At 38.6% G+C, this 21,821-nt stretch overlaps 1 protein-coding gene across 1 annotated transcript in view; it reads right to left on the bottom strand.

The window, feature by feature from the left end:
• The window catches only part of LOC102682401 (large neutral amino acids transporter small subunit 1-like), a 36,246-nt gene extending 18,131 nt beyond the window's left edge, over positions 1–18,115 (bottom strand). Inside the window, exons 1-3 of the mRNA XM_006639426.3 lie at positions 17,720–18,115; positions 13,354–13,800; positions 12,671–12,796 (exon numbers count right to left, since the gene is read on the bottom strand). Coding sequence (XP_006639489.1) covers positions 12,671–12,796; positions 13,354–13,800; positions 17,720–17,789 — 643 coding nt within the window. The 5' untranslated portion in view covers positions 17,790–18,115. The remainder of the gene's footprint in view (positions 1–12,670; positions 12,797–13,353; positions 13,801–17,719) is intronic.
• Between the last annotated feature and the right edge of the window lie 3,706 nt (positions 18,116–21,821).

The raw sequence follows: 21,821 nt of genomic DNA, 5'->3' as shown, positions 1-21,821 counted from the left end.
TAAAAAAATATGAAAGACCTTGAACAGCATACAATAGGAATTCTATCAGAATTGGCATAGTGAAGCAATCTTTCAATCTTTATTAAATTACGATACTGACATTTTTTTAAAGAATCAACATTTTGAGCTCACATTTAATATATCTCTTCAATCTTTTATTTCTGCTCTACTTCACAAAATGAGGCAAACAAATCACATTAAGACTGCAATTAAATTTAACATTTACCATCACAGCCTGCAAAATTAAGACTGGTTTGGTTGATTTAGATTCAGCTGCATTGCAAAAAAGTTTTATTATAAAGTACAAATTGACCAAGGCACAAATTTTCTTTCAATGCTTGTTACCCAAGTGTTAAAGTCTCTAGCAATAACGCACAGGGTATCTAGTGCTTATCATCCTGAAAATCACGGCGCACTTGAAAGCTTTCACCAAACACTGAAATCGATGCTACGAAAGTACTGCTTAGATACAGGTAGAGATTGGGCTGCAGGTGTTCTGCTTGTTTTATTTGCTGTGCATGAAACTGTACAAGAATCTCTGGGTTTCTGCCCTGCTGAACTTGTCTTCAGTCACACTGTTAGGGGACCTTTAAAAGCCCTGAAGGAGAGAATTCTGGCAATTGACTCGAACCTTAAAACTAATGTGTTAGTTAGCCTGCTCTCTCGCTAAAGAATCACTGTCAATTGCACAGAAATCCATGAAACATCACTATGACGAGAAAGCTGTCTCTTGCTCTATTCATCCTGGCGATAAAGTTTTGGTTTTATTGCCTATTCCTTGGTCTGCCCTCTCTGCATGTTTTTCTGGTCCATATATTGTCGTAGAAAAACTGAGTGAAACTGATTATGAAATTCGCACTCCTGATCGAAAATGCCAGTCTCGTGTCTGCCACATTAAAATGTTGAAATCCTATCATACCAGAGACAACCCACAGGTAAACTCTACAGATGAGATTTCTAGGCCTGCTGTCTCTTTTGTTGTTTGAACCTGTAGGGTTACAGACTCTGCTGGTGTTAATGGCGATGATGAGGATGGTTTGGTGCTGCGCAACACTCCTCAGCAGTGCACTAGGTTGCCAAATTCTGAAATATTACAGAATTTGCCATCATATCTTACTTATTTGTCTGCACAACAAAGAGAGGACATTGTAAACCTAATTCAAGACTTTTCATCTCTTTTTGGTGATGTTCCTTCCCGTACTACAGTCCTACAGCATGACATAGATGTTAATGGTCCTATTCCTATCAAACAACATGCATACCATGTTAATACCAACAAAAGATCCCTTATGAAAAAAACAGAGCTGTAGTCCATGGAATTCACTGTGTCTGCTAGTGCCCAAACCCAATGGAACCTTTCGGTTTTGTACAGATTACTGTAAGGTAAATGCAGTTACGGTACCAGACTAATTTCCATTATCTCGCATGGAAGACTGTACGATAGATCTAGGTTCTGCACATTTTGTTAGCAAGTTAGATCTGTTGAAGGGCTATTGGCAGGCACCACTAAACCCACGTGCCTCAGACATTTCTGCATTCGTGACCCCTGATAATTTCCTACAGTATACTTTTATGGACTTCGGGTTGCGAAACGCACCTGCCACATTTCAAAGGCTTGTTAATTTGATTTTGTCGGATGTACCCAATTGCAATGTATATTTAGACAATCTTGTAGTTAATTCATCAGATTGGTTGGAACATATGACACTTCTTAAAACGGAGTTTAAGCGTCTTGAAAAGGCATAACTGATGCTCAATTTGCAAACTGTGACTTTGGCAAAACTGGACCCAACATTAACGTCGAAGTATTGCAATGCTAGTAATAAGGCCAAAGCTTCCTTTTCGATTGTTGAATAATTTACTTGGTGTTTATTAAATGTACGGGAAAAATAACAAAGTGGATGGTCAATGCTGTTCTCATCATCTTGGAGTAACACTGCACAAGCTCCCAGAGCGCTCGTTCGCATCTACCTCTAACTTAAACGGCTAAGTAAAGTCTGGCGCAGCAACAACAGGAGCACTACAAAGAAGAGCTTTCACGCTCTCAAAGGCATGTTAGCATTCATCGGACCATGTAAAAAGGATTTATATGGACTGAGTAAATTAGTGAGGGGGTGAACAACAGTAGTAAAGTTTTTACAAAAACTGCGTTAGTAACCAGCCATTCCTAAAAATCTACGCAACTCATGCCTGGTGGTAGGGATAGGAAACACGGCAATGGCTGAAATTTTAGCCTCCACAGGTGGAACTTTACCCTTTTTGACCTCTTTACCCAAGTGACCTCAGCCAGTTTTGTATTTGGGACATTCTTAGTAATCTTATTCATTGACATTGATTATATTCATATGTACCCTTTTGAAATAAAGGCTTTGCTTTGTTTTGCCAAAACTAGTTCATAAACAAGGCAGGTTTTGACCTGAAATGCTCGTATTTATGAGCACAGACAGACACCAGAGCTGTAAATTAAGAAAAGCCACAGGAGCACTCCGTTTTCATGCACAGTATTGATACTGGCCCTCATTCTTTCTGTTCCTTCTGTTGCACATGCGCAGCCATGTTCACATAACATTTCATTCACACACTTTTAGCAAAACAACATTTAGCAGACATGGGCTCTTTAAAGCTGTGGCAATTTAAGTGTTTATGTTTTTCTGCTATCTGATCAAGCTGGGGCTTCAAGCTGCTGACGCTCTAGCTGCCTGGTTCCCATGGAAACTCCCGCACGGAGTGAGCAGGATGAGGCCTCAGCTCTCGGCACTGATGGGGAGTTCTGATAAACAATGTTATTATTTTTCCTGTTGTTGTGATTTGGATTTATTGAACCAGTAATCTTGTGGAGCTGTTTGCCATTTTTACTCCAAACTGTGGTTATGTTTTATTGTTTTTTCATAAATGTTGCATAAAGCAAGAGGAGATATTAAATTATTCAATCAAAATGTGTAAGAGTGCATTACAAATAACGTGAGCAATCCAAATTTCCAATGTAATGGAAATACATGTAAAAGCAATCACAAATACTGGATAGGGCTAGTGTAATTCACAGACAGTAACACCTGCAGTGTAGTTTTCAGAAATATATGGTTTAAAATACTCAGCCTGTAATAAGAGTCACACCATGCTCCTAAGTACAGAGTCCTTATATCACTTATATCATGCTAAAAGTAATAAAAGGCAGTAAAGAACAGTCACGTATTCGTAAAGTATAGAGAGGAGAAGTAGCGCATGATCCAATTTATCAACCCATGCCAAGGAAGAGTAAATAAAGAGTATAAAAAGTGGAACAACATGGTAAATGCAGCAAAATTACTGGGCAGATTTGCTATGGTAAACCGTCATATAAAGCATGGTGGATCTCCTGAAGCTGTACAAAGAGATGCCAAAGGACAGAGTTACAAGTAATAGGTTTATTCCATGCTGAAAAAAAGAAGAAAGAGAACACAACGTTTCGGCCGTGGAGCCTTCTTCAGGTGTGAGCCAGAGTTATGTGTGTTTCTCCTCTTCTGCAAAGGTTATCAGTCCACAGTATTAAAAAAGTATAAAAAGTATTATGGGCTCAAAGGAAATGGCAAGACAGGTCTTTGAGAACACAGACAGCACCGATCATCCCTCCAGCAGTCACTACATTAGTGAGCAGAAAGATCTGAGAGGGATGTCGCAAGGTGGGAGACAGTGGGAAAACATATGTCACAGTTATCCCTTAAGTCTGCACTTGACCTGATAAACTCTGCCACTTAACAAGCCTCGGAGATAAGCTAATAACAGAGAAAGCACAAGCAGGAGTAGTCTTAAACCCAACCATAGTGTAAGCTTCAACAATATTTAAAGAAGCATGCTCCGCAAAACTTTCTGTAAAATGCCACCTATTCTCAGTTTTAAATGCTCTTCTTTATTGTTTTATAATACTCCACATTTTCGTAAACAAATGGACATGACTCACACAGACAACTGTTGATTACAACATCAATCAACATCAAAATGAGTCAGAGATGAGTCATTCATCATGTACTCTGTGCAATTAGTTTTTGTATCAAATTTACATGAACAGGTCATCTCTGTATACAACATGAAGCGACTGTGAATGTCTCTTTTGTTTTTGTGAAGATTAATGTTTATTTCATAGATGTTGTCCACAAGTTGTCCACAAGAAACACTCGGTAAAATGGAAATAAATATAATTATGACAGTACAGGATAATGTTACACAAAAACTAGGCAACAGTGAATAGAATGGGGTTTATGGTGCTAACAGAGTATAGTAGAACAGAGTAGAACATACTTCCCTTTCCCTTGGAACACTCTCCAGCTCCTCCTAAGGGATTCCCAGGCTGTCAAGAGATATAATCCTGTCCTGGATGCATCCAGTTTGTCCTGGGTCTGCCCCAGAGTCTCTTCACCAAATGCCTGAACCACCTCATTCTGACTCCTCTCGATCCAGAGGAGCAGCAACACTACTCCAAGGTCCTCCCAGACCCCCAAGCTCCTCACCCTGTCATGGAGAGTAAGCCCACAACCCTATTTAAAAAATGAATTTTCGTGTGAAGCCTTGATCTCCTTCTTTCAGTCATTTCACCAAGCTTGTGACTGTAGGTAGGGAGAGAGATGTAGATCAACCGGGAAACCGAGAATTTCGTCTGAAAGCTCAGTTCCCACTTCATCCTCAAGGGTCAGTTGCATTAATGCAGTTGCTGCATAAATCCATGGCTTATTCACACAATCTCCTACCCTCACTTGTGAACAAGACCCTGAGGTACTCAAATTCCTCCACTTGTGGCAGCTGTTTCCCCCTTATTGGAGATATCAAGTCACTGTTCTCTGGAAAGAGTTGGAGATTTGGGGGTGCCTCTCATCTTGACTGTGTCAAACGCAGTTGTGAACCTCTCCAGTGCACACAAGAGATCACAGTCAGATGAGGCAAAGAGGACAAAGTCATCCACAGACAACAGAAATGCAACTCTCAGGTCCCCAAACTGGATACACTCCAGCAGCGCCATGAGGAGAGAAGATATGAAAGGGAAAGGAGATGAAACAGGAGAGTTAACCCCCACCTTGAAAAACTGAGAATGCAAACACAACACTCCCTCCATAAATACAGGAAACAGATGGCAGGCAACAGAAGCTCCAGCACCCCATACCCTCTGCTGCACCTTCAAAAAGATACCCAAGGGTATACAGTAACAAGCTCTTCCTTGGATCTTGACCTTGTCATGGTCAAGTGGTTTGCCCCAGGGAACCTTAGAACTAAGTTACTGAAAGTCTTGTTTCCCTGATAGGATTACCCTTGGCAGAGTTGCCTAGGGCAACACAAAGATTATTAGAAATCTTTAAAACACTTAATTTAAGTGAAATAATATGCCTTGCCATTACACATGATTTTCCAATATTCACCCTTCTTCACATATTACAGGGATTAGTTTGATAATGCAGTTCATTTGGAAAAAATACTTTTTATACATTATTTGTGTGGTGGCATATTACTACACTAATAATTCTGTGTTATTAATGATTTCTAATCTTTTTGTTGTCTGGACAAGGTGCTAATACTGCGTTGTGGACCTGATGACATCATAACCAATCACCAACTACAATTTCCTGGTTTAAAAGATACCTTCCATCTCGCTCACTCCTCTTTTCTCTCCATCGAATTTGGCAATTTACCAACCATGTGCAGCCATTACCATTCAAGTCAGAACTTTAAATTAATTCAAGACGCTGGGCTACAAGAGTGCGAGCCCATATGTAACAGAATTCTACCCAAGATTCCCTTCAATAGAAGAAATGTTGTGACTTACCATCCAGGTTATTTCACCTGATCGACAAAAATAAGTTAGTTGGACTCTTTAGTCAGCATTCTGAATATCAGAGCATAACTTACAAGATAGACAATCAAAAATGGTACATTAGATATATTTTAACTATTTTAATATATTTTAAATGTTGTTAATTGTTATCTTTGCTGAGTGAACAATCAACCATTTATATCACACCAGATTGATTCAAAAACATATTTTATTATTTTTTCTGGTCTGCTTTGCATATTTTAGTATTATATTAATAAGCTGTATAATGTTTATTTAGAATTCCCAGAGTGAAACTGTTATTGTGTTTGATTAATTCCTAACAGCTATCAAAGCACTCTCACAATTTACTGTAACCAATATCTAATTGTTACAGTAAGTTAAAAACCCTCACTTCACTACACTTGTAATTAATCAAAATCTGGAGTTTTTTAACAGAAGTTGAAAAGGAGGTTGAAATATATCTGGTTGGCTTCTGCATTCTACTACATGCAGTAGCTTCCTGTGCATTTGCATGTCTTTTCTCACATCCCTCGCTTCACTCTGTCTTCATCCTTGTAGTAGTTCCCTGGCTCATTCACTTGCAAAGCGGAATGGGTCTGGACTGGCTGCCATTTTCTCAGACAGGTGAGCTATGCCAAGTTTGAATATGTTGCCACACCATTTCTTGTGTGAAACCACAACGTGTGTGAGGATGCTTTGAAGCTCAAATTTACCCGGTATTGGATCTTTTCAAGAACCTATCCTAGATTTACCTTGAAAGCTGCTTTGTCTTCATCATGAAGTTTTTGCTGGAAGCTATACTAATCAATTATGAGACCCCCCCAGAAACCTCTAGAGACTTTTTGGTTACACCATAGTCTGTTTAGATGTGTCTTAGTAAAAGGCACTGAAGAATGAAGAGATAAGAAAGATGCCCGGGAAGTGAGATAATAATATCATTTTCTTATTTTTGTATGTTTTTGCAAACTATGCAGTCTAGTGGCTTGACGTAGGCTTTGTGCTCAAATGTATATAAAGATGCAGCCTGTCCTTGGTCAGTAAGATAAGGGCATGTATTTGGTAAGCTGGATGTACGCCCAGAATATGAAAAGAACTAACTGTTGTCTAGTCTGCAACTTAATATAATATATATATAATATATAATATACAGTAGATATAATTAATTGGTAGGTGTTTCTGTTTCATCATTTATTTAGAATATGTCATAGTAACTCTTTGTGTTTTAAGGTATAAAGGACCATCTTCAGCTACTTATTTTTTAAGTCTGGTGGTTGCAAGCCAGACTTCCATATGCGTATGAATAGAGACTTCTTCTTCACAGACACCTGAACTTTGTCATTTGTTTGACGCTACAATTTGGCACTGCGAGCAGGGTACTCCCAGCTGAGGGAACTCTGACAGAGAGGTGGAGAGGAAAAGCTAGGCGGCCGCTTCTAAAAAGAGGTAATGATTCCTCTTTTCTAAAAAGTCCTTTATCCTCTCCATGTTGCTGTCGAGGGTTTTTCTGAAGCTGAAGCGAGTACAAAAGAAAAATTTATGGTGTTTATGGTGTATGTGTTTGTGTTTGTAGATGCCTGTTTTGTGAAGGAGGGGTAGAAAAAGAGGGATTGCTGAAGGAATAGCGTCTCGCCCTGCCCATGCAGAAAAATCCAGGTGTTGTATCCTGGTCGGGTGTTGCATCCTGATACGCGGAAAAATCCAGGTGTTGTATCCTGGTACACGACTGCAGTACGGCTGAGGGTAGTAACTCAAACTTTACTCGCAGAAGAGCTGAGGGTGGTAACTCGATTCAAGTGTGTTATTAAAGCCAGGATTTGGAACCTGGTCCGTGTTCCAGAATTGTGATAGTTTGTCAGTTTGTCTCGACTGGGGGATTCCGCGGGGCATGTGGGAGACGAGAAAATGGTTTGGTGTGAAGAAAAATTAGTGGAGGTGTCTGACTGGGTGTCAGAAAAAGAAAATTAGATTAATGCAAAGTGAAACTTAAAAAGAAATGTGGACTGTTGACGGAATTTAGGCTGAACAGGAATGTAGAAAAGTGTATGAACAATGGGCTAAAAAAATCCCTGATGGAAAAGCTAAAAGCAATGGCTGAACGAAACGAAGTTATATATGCAGAAAAAGAAAAAGCAAAAGAAGAAATAGAATGCCTTAAGAGAGAATCTGGGAGAAGGGTGGGAATTAGTGTGGAGATTTTTGAAAGACCATTACCCACCAAAAACTGATTGGAAAAAAGCATGTCAGCAGAAGGAAGTGAGGATGTTTCAGATTTTACAGAAAGGTTTATAACTTTATGGAAAGTATACTCGGGGTTAGCCGATGAAAAGGAAGTGAATGAAGATACTTACACAGTAATAAAACAAATTGGTGGTGGTGGAGGGGAGTCCCCATTACCTGTAAAGCGCTTTGAGTGGAGTGTCCAGAAAAGCGCTATATAAGTGTAAGAAATTATTATTATTATTATTATTATTATTATTATTATTGAATTTACTTGAGTGGGTTTGATTTAATAACTCAAGAAGCATGTATGCAGAGCTGCGAGTGCTGCAAATGGGAGGTAAAAAGTTATAGTGCGACTTTAACATTAAGGAGTAAGGAGTTTTACTTTGATAAATGGGGATATGGAATCAATACTTTATCAATCAGCCACAAATAATAATCAGAGCTCATGTTGGGTTTGTATTGCTATAAAAGGTGCTCATGGGAGTAATCCCCTTTGATAGAGATGATTATTTAGATTTATTGGCATGGATAAATAGTTCTGCTTTTAGTCTGAGTGTAGCTTAAATGTATTGAATGGAACAAACTGTATGCCCCCTGCTATAAACACAGTTCTAGGCCATCCTCTATTAGGGTGATAGACTGCTGTTTAGGTGAGCGAAGACTAAACAGTACTTGTATTCCAGACAATTCTGAGCACATTAATGACTTAGCACAGCACATTTATGATGAAGAACAATAAAAATATATCATAATTATAATCCAGATGATTGGAGCATTGGTGCGCGGCTACAGTCTGTGCTAGGAACATGGGGAGGGTCTCTGGTTCAATACATATTTGTGGGTCTGGTATTATTCATAATGATCATATTGTTAATATCCTGCTTGAAAAACGTGTGTACTAAAGCTGCTGCTTCTGTGCTAATTGTACGCCATGAAGGGAACACAGGGGTCAAGAATGATTTCCTGAGAAAGGTTTCTACATCTCTTATCTAGAGGTAGAACATAATTGGAAGAACAATAAGGTTCTAAGGGAGGACTGAAGAATAAAGAGATAAGAGAGATGGCCGGGAAGTGAGATAATAATATCATTTTCTTATTTTTGTATGTTTTTGCAAACTATGCAGTCTAGTGGCTTGACGTAGGATTTGTGCTCAAATGTATATAAAGATGCAGCCTGTCCTTGGTCAGTAAGATAAGGGCATGTATTTGGTAAGCTGGATGTACGCCCAGAATATGAAAAGAACTAACTGTTGTCTAGTCTGCTAACTTAGATAGCTAACTAACTTAGATATAATTAATTGGTAGGTGTTGCTGTTTCATCATTTGTTTAGAATATGTCATAGTAACTCTTTGTGTTTTAAGGTATAAAGGACCATCTTCGGCTACTTATTTTTTAAGTCTGATGGTCGCAAGCCGGCATATGAATAAAGAGACTTCTTCTTCACAGACACCTGAACTTTGTCATTTGTTTGACACTACAGTATGAATACTTACATGATCATCTATTTTCTGTTATACATTTATAATTAATTTAGGAAGATTTGTAGAATTTTGTTGTCACTTTGATCTTATAGAATGTTTTGTGCTTGTTCGATGGCAAAAATGTCCAAATAAATATAAAGTGATTCTATATTGTAAGAAAGTGAAAAAGTCTAAGAAAGCTAATGCTTTTGATAGCCACTGTAGCTCTAATTAAATATTGCAAGTTGTTTTCAGAGTAGATTCTGTAGATAAAAAACAGGCACTCATGTCAGAATTGTATCAACAACAAAAGAATATTATCAAGCAGAGAAAACAGCAGCACTGGAAAGGCAGGTGCAGGCTGCAGTTGGAGAAGTTGATCAACTGGAAAATCAGTCCAGATAAAACAGACCCAGAGCATTGAACTTGCCAGAGACATACTATCAAAGAAATTAGTCAATAACAGGAAAGCAACCGTATTTCCAGATCTTATTTATTGTAATCAAACTTGCTTTATTCTAAAAGTTCCCTTCTGGAGAAGATATGAGTTAAATTGAATGAATATTTGTGTAGAAATAATGTAGCAGAATCATGGAATAAGTGCTCGAATATGATATATGATTGTTACGTCCCAGTGTGTGTTTTTTATGTTCCACACTGCTGACCTTTGATAGTTCTCCCTCCCCCATTGGTCCACTATTACACCACTGTTCCATATGACATCATCATCAATCAGCCTCTCAGCCAATCAGACTGCATCTTATTCAATATATAACATGGAGGTTTTCAGGAAGGACTTTAGCTTCGGTCCTGCTTGGTTTTGGTTATTGCTTCACTTTGCTTCACTTTGCTTCACTTTGCTTCACTTTGCTTCACTTTGCTTCACTTTGCTTCACTTTGCTTCACTTTGCTTCACTTTGCGTTATTGCTTTGTTGGTTTGTTTTGTGAGTGTGTATTTTTGTATAGCTTTGGATTTGTTGTTTTGTTGGTTTCTGTTTGTACTTTTATTTGTTTGTGTTTATCCTTGTTTTGCCATTACCTTGCCCTAATGTGTTACATGTTCAACCTTTGTGTTCTTTTGTACCCTGTTCCTGGTGATTACTTTTGTATTCCTAGTTCACTTGTGTTTTCGTGTGAACTTTTGTGTATAAGGTTAGTTTGGGTTGTTGGGTACATTCTACACACTTAGTTGATTTTGTATTAGTAACATTAGTTTAGTATGGGTGAGTGCTGTTTGTCTGGTTTTGGGTAGTCGGTGGAGGTTAGCTAGGGTGTTGAAGACGCCGAAGACCATGTGTTTCGCGTTTTCTTTTGTAGTCAAGTTAGCTTTCCCTCACTTTCCTAGCCAGCTCCATTTTGTTTGTTATTCTTTTCTTTGGCACCACTCTAGTTCCTTACTCTGTGTGTTATCGTGTCTTACCAGTCACTTATTCAATTTAAAATCGTCACTTTTGCACCCACCTTTTTCATCCTTCCTAGTCCCTCACCAGAACCCACGTGCTTCCAAAAGAATTATCCTAAATGTTACACCCCTTTACCTCTAGACATTTGGGGTCATAACAATGATATTATAATGAAAATGTGTGGTTAATTCAATATATAATTTTAACACAAATGTATTATGTTAGAGGTAAAATTAATCAGTTTTGTATTAAAACATCTGTTATATATTAAAAGTAAAATAAAAATGATTCACTGATTTATTCCATTTGGGAATGCTGGAAAGTTCTTAGTGTACAATAGATACAGTTAGAGGGCTGGCTATCTTCCACTATCATAATACCACTAATACCGGTTTTGTCTTTTATTACAAGATAACTCGCATGACCTTTCTTTGAGACACCCATTAGGTTGTGATATATTGTGCTTTAATTTTAAAGAATCTCCTGTTGACACATTGTAGATCAAGTTAGCAAAAATACATTTTTTTAATTATATAAAGTTAAGAACTGAAGAAAAGTTGAGCAGCAAAAGATGTAGAGCTATACAGAGTCCTTCCCAATGATTCTTTACAGATCCTAGAAACATTTTGCCGGCTTAATGACTATTGCAAAATGAAAAAAAAATGCCACAAAGGTCTCTAGCTCACCCTTTCAGTACTCTAACCCAAACAGAATCAGGACCTGGAGTCTTTCTCTTCTTAATTGTTATAAAAAAACAATTTATAAACCTTAAAATTATCAATGTTAATAACACAATCAGAGATACTGCTGCTACAAACATTGATTTTGCTAGTAAAATCATGTACATCAAACCAATTCATCACAAGGCCAGGATCTGATTTTCCACCTGTACTAATGTTCCTGCTTTCCTTCCCATGCCTTCCCACCATTGACTTGATACTCTGCCATGCAGAGCATGAATTACGTTCACTTATTTCACCCTCATTTTTAACTTGATGCCTTAGTTTAGCCAACTTAATGTCTATTTGAACATTCATTTAAGTCTCCCTACTCAAAGCAACATCTCCTTACTGATTTTTTTTGTTTAGAATAGACTTGAGAGATTGTGTCAATCAAGGCTTTTTATAATGGGATAGAGTACAAGATTTCAGAGGTATAACAGTATTTTTACAAAAGGATACATAACTAGTAACTGTATCTGTCAGTTAGTCAAGATTAGAACTTGAATGCTTAATGAATATCCCATTGACTCATAAAACAGTCCTTCAGTTACTGTACAATTCCTCAGTCCCAACCAGAACCACTCTGTGTTCAACTTTACCTCTCTTCAGGGCAGTTTTGTAGGTTGGAACCAAGTACCCCACACTGTGGGCTGAGGGACCCAGTGGCACTTTAGCAGTGGTTTTGTATAACTCCTTAATTGATCTGTAAAACTTTCAATACTCTATTATCCCTCACTGGACAGGTGACTTTTGTAGGATATATTGGTTAAAATCTGAACAGTCTGGGTCATTCTTTCCATGGCCCTAAGGGATGTAGTCCAGGCAATAGGATTGCCTGAAGCTCTACTTACAAGCACTTTGCTTTCTTGCATGTAGTGTTTCTAAGTGAAGGGGTTTCCTGCAGGCTCAGCTGAGGTTCTACTTCCTACATGCCTGTCTCATTTAGCCAGTCCCATTTCCTTTTGTGTGCATTCGGATGTCTTACCGCAAGAGATGTATATGTTCATGCATTCAGATATCTTACCTTGAGCATTCTACATGATTATGCATTCAGATGTCTTACCTCCAGCGATCTGTATGAAGCCAAAGATGATGATAATTCCAAGGGCAAGAAGCTTTGATGCAGTGAACAGATCCTGGACCTTGGTGGCAGCCTTCACACTAATGCAGTTCACGAATGTCAGCAGAGCTGTTGAGACAGATGAGGGTGTAGAAAAGGCTACCATGTTTACACATTCTTTGAGTAGTATTTATATTTTTTAGATGGTATTTTTCAAGGTAGAAAAACACATTATACACAATGATACTTCTAAGATGTTTTAGTATCATCCATATATTTTCTAATTGCTTTATCCAGGGTCACAGGTTAGTCAGAGCCTACCCCAGCAAGCAGTGGGCACAAGGCAGGGTACACCCTGGATGGGACCCCAGTCCATCACACAGGAGACACACAGACTTAAACCTAGGGATAATTTTCTCAGAAGCCAATTGACCTACTAGTATGTTTTTGGACTGTGGGAGGAAATCGGATCACCCATTGGAAACCCATGCAAATGTGGGGAGAACATAGAAACTCCTTATTTGCAGTAAACATGAAAGAAGAATGAAAATGCAGGCGAGGAAGAGTGAATCAAGGCTATTTTCTTTGTGCATGGTGCTCAAGATACTTCACATCACCATGTGCCAGCACTCTAACCTACCTATAGCAGATCACAGGTAAGCCGCAACAGGCCTAGTTTTACTCACTGAGACAGAGGCAGGCGATGAGTTTGGCAGCCAGGTCTGGCACACCGCAATCAGGATAGAACGGCTTCAGGATGTACGTGGCAAAAACCAAAGATACCACGTACTGAGATGACGGACGGATGATCAGCATCTCCACCCAGAGCTTGAGGAAAGCAGCGAGGCTCCCATACACCTCTAAGATGTAGGTGTAGTCTCCACCTGACTTGGTGATGGTGGTGCCCAGCTCGGCGTAACACAGGGCCCCCAGTGTGGAATACACACCACATACCACCCAGATGATGAGGGACAAGCCCACAGAGCCAGCCTGCTTCAGCACCCCCGTGGGCGTGACAAAGATTCCCGAACCGATGATGGTGCCGATGATCATGCCTACTCCGTTGAAAAGGGTGATGTTCCGCTTGAGCTCGATCTTGCTTGTGCTTCCATCAGGACTATTTCCTTCTCTCACTGATTACAACAGAAACAGCAGAAAGACAAAAAGAGTGAGTTGTCACTAAAGGTAGCAGGGCAGGATTGTGTAATTATATCAATCAAGTGATTAATTCAACATAAGATCGATTGAATTATTACTGAAAGGGTCATAATGATATGTTTGCATAGCTTTATGTGAGCTACAGACACATAAGCAGAGATAATCAAAAGTGTTTATTCTGGTGAATTATGAGAGATTTTAACACAACACAATACAGAATAAAAAGAAACAGAAGGTGAAGAAAGGGAACTAGGAGGAAGATAGACAAACAGAGGATACACGGAGAAAAGAAACACTACCAGCCTTCTCCTCTATGTTTGTGCCCTCCAAGAGGACAGATAGATACTTTGTTGATCCCGTGAGGGAAATTGCAGTGCAACAGCATCTTAACAAAAACAACACAGCCACAGTGTAACGAATGATACAATAATAATAATAAGGAACAAGTAATAGGTTTATTCCATGCTGAAAAAAAGAAGAAAGAGAACACAACGTTTCGGCCGTGGAGCCTTCTTCAGGTGTGAGAGAGACAGGGCAGTAGGCAAAGGTAAAGTAGCGGGAGAACAAAGGTTGGGAGAGAGGAGGAGTGAGAGGCGGGAGCAGGGGACAGAAAGAGAGGCCAATTAAGAGGTGTGAAGTCAGAATTGGTGCAGAGAGGTGTGAAATGAAATTTCCAATGAATGGAGAAAATTTAAAAGAACAGTAATCTGTCGTTAAGGGAAGGGAGAATGTGTGATCCTAACTGCAGAATAATTTTAGTTTCGGTGGTCTTTCTGATGTATGAGTTCGGAAAACCGTCTTTGAGAACACAGACGGAGAGATTAGTGTGGTCGTGGCCGTCAGAGGTGAAATGAGAAACAATGGGCTTGGAGAGATCTTTAATCTTCACAGCCCTGACGTGTTCTCTGAAGCGATAATAATAATAATACAATACATACAATACAATCAGTACAGTGAGGGTTGCACTACAAGAGTTACTCACAGTCCAGGACACACAAAGAACAAACAAACAAGAACAGAACAGTACACAGAAAAATCGTATTGCACATATGAATATAAATATAGATGTAAATATAGATATAAATATAAATGTATTGTCCCTGGCATATATTGCACAATAAACAGTTGTAAATGGGAAAAGAAAAAGAACAGATGTAGCAGTAGATGTGTAGATGTGTTCAGGCCAGAAAGAGGTCACTGTCAATGTTGCCTCTGCCCAGACATAAGGTGGATGCGTTGTACAGCCTTATGGCAGAAGGCAAGAATGACCTCCTGTAGCGCTCCCTGTCGCACCTTGGATGAATCATTCTATTGCTGAACGTGCTCTTCATTTCTACAAGCCTGACAATGAGGGGATGGGAGATGTTGTCCATGATGGCCTCTAGTTTGGACACCATTCTCCTTTCAGCCACTACCTCCAAGGGGTCCAGGTCAGACCCAATGACAGAGCTTGCTCTCCTGATGAGCTTGTTCAGCCTTTTAGAATCCACTGCTCTAATCCCAGGGCCCCAGCATACCACTGTGTAGAAAATGGCGCTCGCTACCACCAACTGATAGAACATATGTAGCATCTTACTACATACATTGAAGGACCTGAGCCTCCTCAAGAAGTAAAGTCGGCTCTGTCCCTTCCTATAGATTTATCAGAACCTTGTTCTGATAAATCTTGGAGACCAAGGTTCTGGTTCTTAAGTAATTATAACCTTGTTTTAGGGAGCTTGCTGTCCTATGTATTTTAAGAAATTCTGATTTCCTTTGTTGTTGAATACTAAGGCTACAATCTCTCTCCTAGGTGGTGATGTATCTTTAGAACTGGGAGACAGATTCACATTAACTTTTTTGCATTCATGTTGTAAGAAGGAAGATTTAGTGCTATGTTGGTATTCTTTTATTTAGGATGGAGGGTATTTCTCTTGTTTGGTGAAGGTGTTGCTTAGGATTTCAGGTTACTGGATTAGCATTCTGTGTATCTGGGTCTGTAGAACATAGGCCCCTAAGAGACATTGTTTTGTATATTGTGTAATTGGTATATATATATTAATATTTTCATGTTGTATGCTGTGCAATGGGTTGATGACTCTGAAATTACTTCTCTTTTGCCAAAGCTATCATAAAAAGGAATAGAGAATAAAAGTCTCTATTTCACATTAGTAACAGTACTAATTTGCCTCAAATAGTTACCTGCCACTTAGATTTATTTATTTATTCTTTTATTTTATTTTATTTCTGTAGAGTCCATAAAGTTCATAGAAATAGCAGGACATGTTTCCTCCAAGAAATAATTTGAATAATTCTAAGAGCTACAGCACATGCTTGTTCTTAAGGATGTCTCTGGATCTCAAATCACCAAGACTGAACAAACTTGCCTCTAACAGCTTTTTTAATAATATTCAATAAAATTAATCCAGGATACACAGTATCCCGTCTTGCACGTATTGCTTGCCAGGATAGATTGAGGCTCCCCCTGACCCTGAAATGGGCGGAAGGAATTATAATTCCTTATCATAAAGCTGCTTATTCTTGCTAAGGGATAACTTGGATCCTGTTCATAACATTTGGGGTATAGGGTGGGACTACACCCAGGATGGGATGCCAGGCCACAATATACAGTACATTATATTGTGCACATAGAAAATTAGGAACATGCAACTTCCACCAAGAAGGCACTGCAGATCGGAATCTTACACAACAGACAGCAGTGGTAAGCAGAATGCTACCATGCTCACTGATAACAAAAACAACAAGAATGTGCCTAAGACTGCTTGCTAGAAGGCACAATTTAACATGGCTCAGTAGGGCTTCTTAAACAAAACACCAAAATGTAATCACTCTGTTACTTCATGCTGCAGTTTTATTTTGAAACAATTAACTATTTTCACACTGTTCTGCACAGGCATTGCACTTCTAATAATATAAGTAATGTAAGTCACCCTGAGTAAGGGCATATGTTCACCAATTTCATTTTAATATGAGTTTTTTATATCAAATGGGAAAACTTAGCCTGCACATCCAATGGGATCAGACTATAATAATACATAGCTATCGTTGTAAAAATAGAAGTGTGTCGTGGTGACAGAAAGCATTTCAATTTAATCCATTTCATCCAAAATTTTGTTTATTCATGAATGCCCAGGGAATGAGTCATTTTTCATTTGTACAGTTGGGTTATGGCAATATTTTACACATCAGTCCTATTTTAATTAACAGGCAGGATGCCAAAAGGGAGAGGAGTTGTAACAACAATTGACAGGAATGTATAAGTATATCGCATTTAACATGTAATGAAATTCATCAGTCTGGCCACTGTAATTGTTAAATAAAAGTGGTAGTTATAGGTAAAACATGCATGTTGACTTCTTGGAAAAAAGCCCACCTTGGTTGTATTTAATCTTGATCATACTAGAATATCATCACTTTGCAGTGACACAGATGTTCAAAATTAACATTCACACTATGGATATGTTATAAAAATATTTAGCTGGTTCTACATCATGCTAATATAAATGTCTCAATGTAAATTCACAAACATGCACAGCATACAGTAGTTAATATACTAAAACTCAGTGAGTGGCCTAAAGCACATATTTCTTTTATTTACCCTTTATTAAAGCCAGAGTCTGGGCAGCATTTTGCAATCTGAATTCCATTTCTATTTTATAAAGAAAAATTAAGCACATTATTTATATGTGTAGCACTCAGTGACATTGTTTTTATTTTAATTTTAAGAAAGAAATAGCAAAATTCTGATTAAAAGCTTTTTAATGTCACCTGTGTTAAGTTGTAAAGCAATGCAATACCACACTGCACCATGTCACACTGCTCTGTTCTGTATAGTTGTGCTCCCCTCACTGTGACTCACAGCACTGAAACATATTCACAGTCGCTTCTCCTTACCTTCCATTTCCTCCATCTCTTCCTTCTCCTTCTTCATGCTCTCTCCTCTCCTCGATTTCAGCTCTGTCATCCTGTTGGCTCTTCCAGATCCTATCCTGACTTGGATATGCGCTTATTCTGAGGGAATTCTTGTTTTCTTTGTTGTTATTTTTTAGAAAAAGATTATCTCAGACCCTGAGAAGAGGAAGCATCAATGTATTCTTTCTCTCTTGCCCTGTGGCAAACAGACAACAGTAATCCTGACACTTATTCATTCCAGGGTTATACCAGCATGCACATATGGCACTCACATCCTTGGAATATATACACCGTGAGGCTGTTTGTGTGTCCTCAATTATTCCTACGAGTGCCACATTGATCAGTGTTTTAAAGGCACAGCCCTCTCTTCAGCGATGCTCTCTTGTGGACAACTAGTAATATGACTCATTTTCTGTTTCAGGTGCAGAGATAAAGGGAAAAATAAATGTGTCATCTGGTGAAGGAGAGAAAAAGTCTTTTGCATATTTCCTTCAAACAACTTTCATATATTCTTTTCGTACACAGCACAGAAAATGGACCTTAAAAAGAATAAATAAAATAAAAAATAGATAAAAAGAATCTATTAATCTGTTTTTACTTCATGTATTATATAAAAGCTACATGAAATTTTGCAATTCCAATTCACAACCATACAACTTACAAGATACTTCTGCAGTTTTCCTTCAAACAACTGCTTGTATATACCTCTTATACACAAAAGAAAATATGTTAAACTCCTCAGTAAAAGTCTTAGGCTCTGTTACTATACATCTGAGCAAGCTTTGTTTCCAGTGTAGCGATATTAGGAAAACAGTCAAATGTGAGAGTGCTTTGATGAGCGTTAGGAATCAGACATAATAATTTAAAGTACTACAGATGGATTATAAATATACAATATACAATTTATTGATACAACAACAAAACCTGCATAACAAACGAGTAATAGAGTATAGAATATATTTGTCAATAAATCTTCAGTGATTCAACAGGTTGATTGTTTACTCAGGGAGTACAATGGATAATAACATCAAAGTTAACATATATCAACTATAACATGTTATGGTTTCATAAAGTTAAATTATATTGTACATTCTCACATACAAATGTGCATTTACTATTGTGAACTAAATTATCAAACGTTTTTGAATAATAGTTATTTTTGTGATAATCGTGAATAAAGAATATTTATATTCTTTTATTACTCAAAAATCCATTGGCCATAAATAAATAACTCTTGCTACCTATTTCAGACAATAGCTTATCTAACAAATAAGACCGATTCTATAGCACCATCTAACTTTAGTAGTGACGATTTCATTAAACTTCTTCAATGATAAAATTAACACCATCAGACTTCAAACACAATCAAATAAGCTGCAAAGAAGTCTGGTACAGAAACAATATGAGCACCTCTTTAGCGTTTTTCAATTAGTCAATGAACAAGAACTCAAGAAATTAATTATTAAGACAAAGTCAACCACTTGTCCGCTAGATCCCTTCCCCACTCAACTAGTCAAAGATTTCCTCGAAGTAACTATAATTAGCATGATGAACAACATGCCCCTTGCATCGGGCGTTGTACCTGATCAATTTAAGGTAGAGGTTGTTAGACCACTCCTTAAGAAGCCAAATTTGGATCCACAAGTTCTTAACAACTACAGGCTTGTCTCAAACATCCCATTTCTATCTAAATTTCTTGAGAGAATAGTTGTGGCCCAACTTCAATCGTATCTGGACTCAAATAATATACTTGAGAAGTTTCAGTCTGGCTTCTGCCCAGGCCACAGCACTGAAACTGCATTAACAAGAGTCGTAAATTATATTCTGTTAGATACTGATGTGGGAAATGCAACAGCTAGATCTAGATCTTAGTGCTGCCTTTGACATGGTTGACCACTCTGTTTTGTTACACAGGCTTGAGTTTGAGGTTGGCTTACAGTATGTGGAACCGTCCTTAAGTGGTTTACTTCATATTTAACTAATCGTTTTCATTATGTTCAAATATCTAATAATTGTACTGCTTCGTCAATGTCATCAGTTCAATTTGGGGTACTCAGAGATCAGCGTTGGGACCAATATTGTTCTCTCTGTTCCTGCTGCCGCTATGTAGGATAATACAAAAACATCATATTAACTGTCATTCATATGCTGATAACACTCAAATATACATTTCGCTTACACCTAATGACAACTCTTCTATTATCACTTTAGTTAATTACATTAATGAAGTAATGAAATGGATGTGTGGAAACTTTTTGTTACTCAACTTTGAGGTTCTGTTGTTTGGAGGCAACAATACTGATAGGACTACTATAAGCACTTAACTCAGAGGATTTAAAAATTTGCCTCAAAGACTCAGCACGTAACCTAGGCGTCATATTAATTATTAATAATAATTAATAATTGCTTACACTTATATAGCGCTTTTCTGGACACTCCACTCAAAGCGCTTTACAGGTAATGGGGACTCCCCCCCACCACCACCAATGCGCAGAATCCACCTGGATGATGTGACAGCAGCAATAATGCGTCAGAACGCTCACCACACATCAGCTATTAGTGGGGAGGAGAGCAGAGTAATGAAGCCAATTCATAGATGGGGATTATTAGGAGGCCATGATTGGTAAGGGCCAATAGGGAATTTAGCCAGGATGGTGGGGTTACACCCCTACTCTTTTCGAGAAACGCCCTGGGATTTTTAATGACCACAGAGAGTCAGGACCTCGGTTTTACCAGGACCAGGTCTCATCCGAAGGAAGGCGCCTGTTTACAGTATAGTGTTCCCATCACTATAATGGGGCAGTAGGACCCACACAGACCGCAGGGTGAGCACCCCCTGCTGGCCCCACTAACACCTCTTCCAGCAGCTACCTTAGTTTTTCCCAGGAGGTCTCCCATCCAGGTACTGACCAGGATCACACCTGCTTAGCTTCAGTGGGTTGCCAGCTGTGAATTGCAGGGTGATATGGCTGCTGGCCGAATATTAGACACAAGGCTCTCATTTAACTTTCATGTTAAAACAGTATCGAAAACATGTTTCCTACAGTTAAGAAATAATGCAATACTAGGTCAGTTTCTCTCCACTCAAGGCACAGAGAAATTAATACAAGCTCTTGTATACAGCAGGTTAGACTACTGCAGTGCCCTACTATCAGGGAGCACCCACCACTCTTTCAACACCTCACAGCGAATTCAGAATGCAGCAGCTAGAATTGTTAGTGGGAGTAGAAAGTATGAACAATATAACCCCTATACTTAGCTCTCTTCATTGGCTTCCTGTCAGGTACAGGGTGGACTTCAAAATCCTTCTACATACTCACAGGCTCTCAGAGGTCAAGCACCTGTCTATCTAATAGAACTTACCATCCAAGTTTCCTGCTTAGATCACGGAATGCAGGTCTTCTTCATATTCTACGCATTAATAAAAAAAAAACAGTTAGGGGTAAAGTCTTTAGTTACAGGGCCCCTACCTTATAGAACAGTCTCCCACCCCATATTTGCCGAGTCAATCTCAGTATTCAAATCCAGACTGAAGACCTATTACTTCAGCCTAGCCTGCTCACACCTTACATTATAGCCTGCTGCAACCATGGCCGCTGGTGCTGCTGTACATGCCATTGTGTCTTGGTCTCTATGTTGGCCTACCAGGTAGATACATCTGTCCTGACAAAACTATCCTATTGTCCTGAGTTGGATACGCGATCACTGTCATAGATCCAAGAGGGACATTTTGGATATGGATATCGTTTAGGATATTTTGCTGGTCTACAAAGATCTGCATGGAGTACTGACATACAGAAGACATGATGGATGGATGGATTAATACCGTCATTTATTTATTTCCTTTTTTTAAATTATATAATCTTAACATGCCCAAAGGGGTTGGGCAGCCAGTTGACCTTGGACCCCTGAGGTTTCTTTCTCCTTACTAAGGAGTTTTTGGTTCCTCTCCTCCATTGTTTTCTGGTCTTCTGTTCTGTATTCACAAAATGTATGGTTACTTGCATTGTTAAGCGCCTTGGGGCAACCTTGATGTGAAAGGTAATATATAAAAATGAATTGAATTGAATTTCATGATGAATCT

The sequence above is a fragment of the Lepisosteus oculatus genome, chromosome 16, assembly GCF_040954835.1.
Source record: "Lepisosteus oculatus isolate fLepOcu1 chromosome 16, fLepOcu1.hap2, whole genome shotgun sequence".
Lineage (NCBI taxonomy): Eukaryota > Metazoa > Chordata > Actinopteri > Semionotiformes > Lepisosteidae > Lepisosteus > Lepisosteus oculatus.
The sequence above is the reverse complement of the archived record's forward strand: the minus strand, read 5'-3'. Positions and strand labels throughout refer to the sequence as shown.